General features: G+C 44.6%; 2 protein-coding genes across 3 annotated transcripts in view; one reads left to right on the forward strand and one right to left on the reverse strand.

Moving 5' to 3' along the window:
• LOC123956647 (nuclear factor 7, brain-like) overlaps positions 1–7,486 on the reverse strand; it is a 167,305-nt gene that overhangs the window by 1,422 nt on the left and 158,397 nt on the right. Inside the window, exon 2 of the mRNA XM_046028995.1 lies at positions 724–1,435. Within this exon, the coding sequence (XP_045884951.1) occupies positions 724–1,422 (699 nt within the window). The 5' untranslated portion in view covers positions 1,423–1,435. The remainder of the gene's footprint in view (positions 1–723; positions 1,436–7,486) is intronic.
• LOC123956651 (nuclear factor 7, brain-like) overlaps positions 6,864–7,486 on the forward strand; it is a 1,637-nt gene continuing 1,014 nt past the window's right edge. The window contains exon 1 of one of the 2 annotated variants that reach the window (XM_046029001.1): positions 6,864–7,469. In XM_046029001.1, coding sequence (XP_045884957.1) covers positions 6,864–7,469 — 606 coding nt within the window. The remainder of the gene's footprint in view (positions 7,470–7,486) is intronic. The other variant, XM_046029002.1, reaches the window with a different exon arrangement.

Raw genomic sequence — 7,486 nt, forward strand, 5'->3', positions numbered from 1 at the left:
ACAACATCATGAATATAATCATCCTCTTTATCTCTAACTGCTCTGTTCCACTGTCACACAGACCTTCACTGCTGACAGCTTCACTTCATCCCCAGTGTTAATGTATGGAAACATCCTCTCAGTGAAAGTGTGTGTGAAGGTGTGTATGTGTGTGTTAGTATCAGGATCAGAGAACGACAGCTTTCCTCTGTTCCAGTCCAGATTCACTCTGATCCTCTGGGGCTTCTTCTGAACACTGAGAACAGTGGATGAAGCTGGTGGTGACCATGCAAAGTATTTACCTCCAGAGAACCGTATTCTCCAGAATCCAGACCGTATGAGTCCCTTCCTCTGAACAGACTCTGCTAACACACCCAGTATCCAGCCTGTACTGTCTCCAACCTCGATATCCCAGCTGTGAGTTCCTGAGTTAAAGCCCTCAGAGCCCAGGACAGAGCAGAGATTAAACCTCTCTGGATTGTCAGGAAGCTGCTGTTCCTCTCCTCCTCGTCTCACACTGGTCAGATCTTCAGACAGGATGAGATATGGATTTGCAGTGTTTGGGTCCAGAATGAGAGGAGTGTAGGAGACCATGTCCTTCATCTTGTTCCAGATGTTGAAGGTCAGGTTGCCCAGGTGTTTGGCCTGGTCTATCAGAGCTCCTGAGGGCAGCTGTGGATCATCCAGCAGGGGGCGCTGCTGGACTCTTTCCACTGCAGCCTTGTAGTTGAGCAGGAATGAGATGTCTTCAGCTCTCAGCTCCTCCTCTGTGGCTCTGACTGTGTCTGAAAGAGCTGCTATCTCTCTGCTCAGAGCCTCCATCTTCTCCTTCATCATCTGACTCTTCTGCTCCTCTTCCTCCCTCAGTGCAGCCATCCTGGCCACCTCTTCCTCCTCTAGAAACTGCTGAAGCTTCTTAAACTGCTCCTTAATCTGCCTCTCTGTGTGTCGGGCCTGGACCTTCATGTGTTCTGCTGTTTGATCAAACTCCTCTTTAACTTGTTCACAAACCTTTAACTTCTCCTTTAAGGGCTCCAGAGTTTCCTGAAGTTCCTTCTTGTGTTGTCGTGCAGCTTCATCGATGGGTCTGAATCTGTGGTTGCTGTGTTTTTCTGAATCTCTGCAGACGAGACACACTGGCTGCTGATGGTCCAGACAGAAGAGTTTGAGTTTCTCAGAGTGCAGACTGCAGAGAGCCTCTGAAGCTCTCTGATCTCTCTCCTGTAAGAAGGCCTCACACAGGTTCTTTAACGCCAGGTTACAAGGTGGTTCTGACTTTGAAGATCTTCTCTTACAAACTGGACACTCAGGTGCTTGTTTTTCTCTCCACCGGCTCTTCAGACAGACTTTACCGAAGCTGTGGCTACATGACAGAACAACAGGATCTCTGAAGACCTCCTGACAGACCGGACAGCAGAGATCCTCCTCTGATCTGGAAGCCATTTTGTCTCTGAAGCTGAAAACACAACAGGCAGTCAGCTGTGTTTCCCTCCCTGCTGTAGAAAGCTGCCTCAGTTACTTTCACTGTGAGTCTCTGAGTGTTTCAGGCAGCAGCAGGTTGCAGTTGAAGTACTTGAGTACTTCAGTACTCCCTCCTGTAACTGTCCTCCCTCAGTTGAAGTCACAGCTTTGTAATAAAGGTTAATCTTACCGTCTGTCTGTTGCTGCGTCTCTTCTCTCTGAGAACTGAACAGGAACAAACTGTGTCCCTGTTTGTTTGAGGTGAGTCAGGTGAGGGGCGGAGCTTTGTCAGACCATTGATGTGTTTGATCTTAAAAGGGGTTATATGTAGTTTTTGAATGAAATCACTTATTATCTGCAGTTCCAACTCGTCACCTCCTGAAAAAGTTTGGGGCATTATGAAACATAAAATACGACAAAGGCAAGAATTACCAGATTCCAGAAATCGGTTACACAGCATGCCAATTTTTTTGGAAACAGGGTTGTGATAAAACATTCATCAAAACTTAATTATAAAAACAAAAAGTGTGTTGTGGATCAGCTGGAACATGTTTGAGGTGCATCTCTCTCCCTGAAAACGAAGTCCACCCAGAACCAAGTCTACCACCCACTGAACTTTCGCACCTTTCCACAAGACGTCTGGGGGATTAATTACTTAATTCAATTTCTTTCATATATATAGTGCTATAGAGCATATTTCCATAGAGCAGAAACTCCTTTTAACTGGTAGAAACCAGAGCAGAAGGGCGGGTGGAAATCTGTCGCGACCAGTTGAGGTAAGAGAGAGGGAGAGAGAATGGTTTTGTTTTTTACATTTCACATTTGATACTTCTGATTTTTTATTAATATATTGTTGTTTCTTTATTGACTTTATCAAAAAATTACAAATACCACTGACCTATGGTTTACACACACACTGACTGTCTTCTTTATCGAACTGTATGAATGGAATTGGGTTTTTTTGTATTATCCTTGAAGCTTTGGCAATATTATTCTTCTGATGCCAAAAAATTAAAAAAATTTTATTAAAAGAGAGAGGGAGAGAGAAAAACACAAATCACTACTATATACTACCGACCTATGGTTTTATTTATTTTATTTAGTTAATTAATTGTATTATTTTCATCTTCTCATTATTGGATCATATCATTGAGAGAGGGAGAAAGAAAGAGGGAGAGGGAGAAATGGTAATAATACAAATATCAATGAATATGATTATTCGGCGCCCTCTTGTGACAGAGTCAAGGAGGATTATTCACTATACTGTTTTGCAGAAAAACACTTTGTGTGAGCTTTTATATCTTATGTACTGAAACAAAGACGCCTTCTCTAAATCTCAGTAACACTTCCACACTGTTAACTGTCATAGATGTAGTTCCACCTCAAGTTGCACATTTTGCAGCTAACTGCATCAACACTTTTTATGCTTGAAGTTCAGCTTAGGGTTCAGTGAGAGTGGAGATGCTGTCCAAACTACATGTCATCATGGACAATGTCTCCCACCTACTCCATGATATGCTGCTCAAACACAGGAGCACTTTCAGTGCAAGACTTAATCCCCCAAAATTCACCACAGAGCACCACAGGAAGTCATTCCTGCCTGTGGCCATCAAGCTTTATACCTGTCTGACACACGGACACTTAGTTAGTGTTAAACTGGACATTATTATCTGTTTAGTGCAATAACACCTGCTTAACGTGCAAAACTCTTTGCTGCAATTCTGCTGCTACTATTTATTCATTGTTACTGTTCACCATAACAATTCCTTTAAATATGTAAATATTGTACATATCCACCCTCCTTTGTATTTTCTTTTATATTTTCACTCTGATATTTAGATACTTCGGTATTTACCACTGTCTTTATTTATATTTCTTTTTCCTTTTGTGCATTGTGTGCAACTGTAACACAGAATTTCCCATCGGGGATCGATGAAGTATTTCTGATTCTGAAATATATTATGAGCCAAGTACTTAAGGTAATGATGGGTGGTGATGGCGCATAGATAAGATGCTTGCCTTTGGTGTGGGAGACCTGGGTTTGATTCCCACCATTGTGTCCTGAGCAAGACACTTAACTCCTAGTTGTGCGACCTCTGACATGTATAGCAATTGTAAGTCACTTTGGATAAAAGCGTCTGCTAAATGAATAAATGTAATGACATATATAGGTTTATTAAAAGTACAATTAGGTAAAATCGTACTACTTAATACCATTACACAAAACATCCATAATGAAGCATCTGTCTATACCAAACATCTCACTGCACTTCCTGTGATAGTCTTTGAGCATTTTGCTGCCAAAATATCTTCAGCAGCAGCTGCAATTATGAAGATGCAAACATTTCCAGGTGAAAAGGGGAGCATATAATATTACATATACACTAAAATTATTAGTCCTGAGATAGCAGAAAAATTACTTAAGCTTAAACTAATATATATATATATTTTTTTTAAATCAAGCTGCCTCCTGTCCTCTCCCCTACTGACCAGTGAACAGCATTTACCTTCTCTGCCTCATCTAATTGAAATCTTCCACATGTAATGTAAAGGTAGGCAGATACAAAGCATCAACAATCCACTCGTCTCAATGTGATCAGTACAGGGAACACACATGTAGATAAATGTGATGGAGCAGTTAAATTAATTATTACAAATGTGGATTAGTATAAAGGCTTACAGGCAAGCAAGGCTGGATACAGGCAGGCAGGTCCATCTATAGGGACAGAATCTAGGTAAGGTTCAGGTTCTGGAAAAGTTCAAAGCTCATTGCAACTGTGATGGTCTGGCAGGGAATGAATGATACTGGTGGGCGAGGAAGACCAGGGGCAAGATCAGAGGCGACAAAATGTAGAAAAATGTTTCTTTCAACGAAAAACGGTGGTTCCCTAAACAGATTGTTGTGTACGGAAGCGCACTGCACTTCGGTCACGATTGGTGTGGTTGAAACGGTTGGTGGACCCAAATGCAGGACACCGAGTTGAGCAGGTACAGTTCAAAAGGTTTATTTAAACAAACTAAAAGCGAGCACACTTACAGGCAGAGTGGCTGAGCTGAAGCTTTCCAAAATAAATGAGTCCAAATAAAACAAGGTAATCCAACAGAAACAAGCAGGGAGAAAGAACAGGCTGACTATCCACATGACATAATACAGAGCATTACAAGCTACAGTGACTGGACAAGGACTGAAGACACAAGCAAGCATATACACACTCACACACACACGGACTAACGAGCAGGGCGGGATCAACACAGGTGACAGGGATGATACTAACGAGACAGGCAGCCAGAGAGACAGCAGGGGAAAACAGAGAGACCGGTAGGCAGAGGGATAACTCAAGGATCACCATAAACACTAGACAGGCAGACAGAAACTAAGCATGGAACAAACACCAGATAATAACAGAAAGACAAGAACTTAGGCAGGCACAGATCCAAACAGGAACAGAACTATAGGCACAGAATAAAGAGCAGACTAAACTGTAATAATGCAAACACAGAACTAGGAGTAAATACTAAGACATGAACAAGGGACCACGAACAAAGACACAGAACTAAGATAGGAGACAAGACAAATACTAAGTAAACTTAATTCTCAGGCGGGCGGCCTGAGAGCAGAGCAGGGGGATCATAAAGTTCAGGGGGGCGACCGAACAGGCAGAGCAGGGCCAGGGAACAGGGCAGGTAAGGCGCTAGGCCTAACATGCAGGGCAGGGGGGCATACGGTTCGGAAGGCCGACCCGGAGGTCAACCGAGCAGACCAGGTGGGTCAGGGGGACAAAAAAGTTCAGGAGGTCGTCCCAGAGGACAACCCAACAGGCCGGGCAGATCAGGGGGGCAGCACTGTTCAGGAGGTCTAGCCAGAGGTCGACGGTGAGAGCAGGGGCTCACCTGAGGCCAGACAGGAGACCGACGAAGGTGAGACCTCTTTGAAGGTCGGCACCAACGGCCAAGGACTGCACAGCTGGGCTGGGGACCGGGAACAGGACACGTGGAGCTGTAGTTGGTCTGACCACCAACTGGACACGTGGAGCGTCGAAACAGGGCTAGCTAGCCGCCAGGGCACTAACAGACAGGCAGGCAGGCAGGACAGGCAGGTGGCTAGCAGCTGGAGCGCTAACAGGCAGGAGAAAGCTTCCCCACAGGCAGCTAGCAGGCCGGGGACCGCTGGCTGGCTGGGGGCTAGCAGACCGGAGATCAGTGCCAGCAAGTTAGCCACAAGCCAGCCTTGGGGTTAGTTGGCTTGTGGCTAACTCGCTGGGTGCTAGCAGGCTGAGACTCCAGCAGGCAGCTAGTAGGCCGGGGATCAGGCGGCCTGGTGCTAGCTGGCAGCCTGTAAGCTTGCACCGAGCTGTGTTTTTAGGCCTGTTCAAAAACTTAACTTAAATTATGCTATGCCACTTCCCTTAAAGATCAATATACAGAGTGGCTGTACTCTCTCAAAGTTATTTTTTCTGTCGGCTGCACTGCATTGTTTATACCCTGAACTGTATCGGTACCTTCTTTCTTTAATCCCTTACCTCTGTTATTATGTTATTGTATGTTATTGCCTTGCCTGTTCCATTCCTACTGAAAGTTTTGTCTGTCTAAACTGGTACCCACCCCCTCCTCCCCTCAAGACGCTACTCCCCTCTTGCCAGGCTGTCCTTGTAAGTAAGAAGTTGTTCCTAAGTGATCTGCCTCATTAAATAAACAACCGACATATAATGGATTCAGAATTAGAGATCAGCTCGCCTGATTCAGACGATCTGTAAGATGATCTGTTTGAAAATGGCTATCCTCCAGTCACGTCACAGCAGTCAGACCACAACCAAGTGTCTCAGGGGAGCCGCTTGCTCTCAGTGGTTACCATACCAGGACCAGGAATTTCCACTCTAGCTCCCCTAACGAGATACACCTTTTCCATGATATCCCATTCATTATATAATTTTTTACAATTTTTGAAATCCTCCACTACATTCAACCTACGTTCAAACTACTTCGGAACATAAACATAGCTGTTTAACAGTCTGCTGCACACTATCAGTATGCATATCCAGCAATGAAGCAATACTGGAATGTAGCACACCCAGGTTTTGCAGGTGAAGCAACAGTGTTCAGCAGAGCAGGTCTGAGAAAGCCCCACCCTTCACTGAACTCACCTGAGACAAATCAGGAAAAAGTTTTAGTTCTTCTTCACTACAGAGACACAGAATGAAAATCAGACGATCAGATTCACCTTCAGACCAAACTAACAACTTCCTCTGACTGAGTTCAGCTACAGGAGAGAAAAGTGGAAAACTACAACACTGCTGCTTCAACCTGCTGACACTCCACACACTGAAGGTGAGTTTGACTAAAAACATAACATTAAAGTAGAGGAGGGAGGGGAGCCATGACTGACTGTACTTTCTGTCTGCTGGGTTTTCAGCTTCAGAGACAAAATGGCTTCCACATCAGAGGAGGATCTCTGCTGTCCGGTCTGTCAGGAGGTCTTCAGAGATCCTGTTGTTCTGTCATGTAGCCACAGCTTCTGTAAAGTCTGTCTGAAGAGCTGGTGGAGAGAAAAACAAGCACCTGAGTGTCCAGTTTGTAAGAGAAGATCTTCAAGGTCAGAACCACCTCGTAACCTGGTGTTAAAGAACCTGTGTGAGGCCTTCTTACAGGAGAGAGATCAGAGAGCTTCAGAGGCTCTCTGCAGTCTGCACTCTGAGAAACTCAAACTCTTCTGTCTGGACCATCAGCAGCCAGTGTGTGTCGTCTGCAGAGATTCAGAAAAACACAGCAACCACAGATTCAGACGCATCGATGAAGCTGCACGACAACACAAGAAGGAACTTCAGGAAACTCTGGAGCCCTTAAAGGAGAAGTTAAAGGTTTGTGAACAAGTTAAAGTGAAGTTTGATCAAACAGCAGAACACATGAAGGTCCAGGCCCGACACACAGAGAGGCAGATTAAGGAGCAGTTTAAGAAGCTTCACCAGTTTCTAGAGGAGGAAGAGGAGGCCAGGATGGCTGCACTGAGGGAGGAAGAGGAGCAGAAGAGTCAGATGATGAAGGAGAAGAT

The sequence above is a fragment of the Micropterus dolomieu genome, linkage group LG18, assembly GCF_021292245.1.
Source record: "Micropterus dolomieu isolate WLL.071019.BEF.003 ecotype Adirondacks linkage group LG18, ASM2129224v1, whole genome shotgun sequence".
In the NCBI taxonomy this organism is placed as follows: Eukaryota; Metazoa; Chordata; class Actinopteri; order Centrarchiformes; family Centrarchidae; genus Micropterus; species Micropterus dolomieu.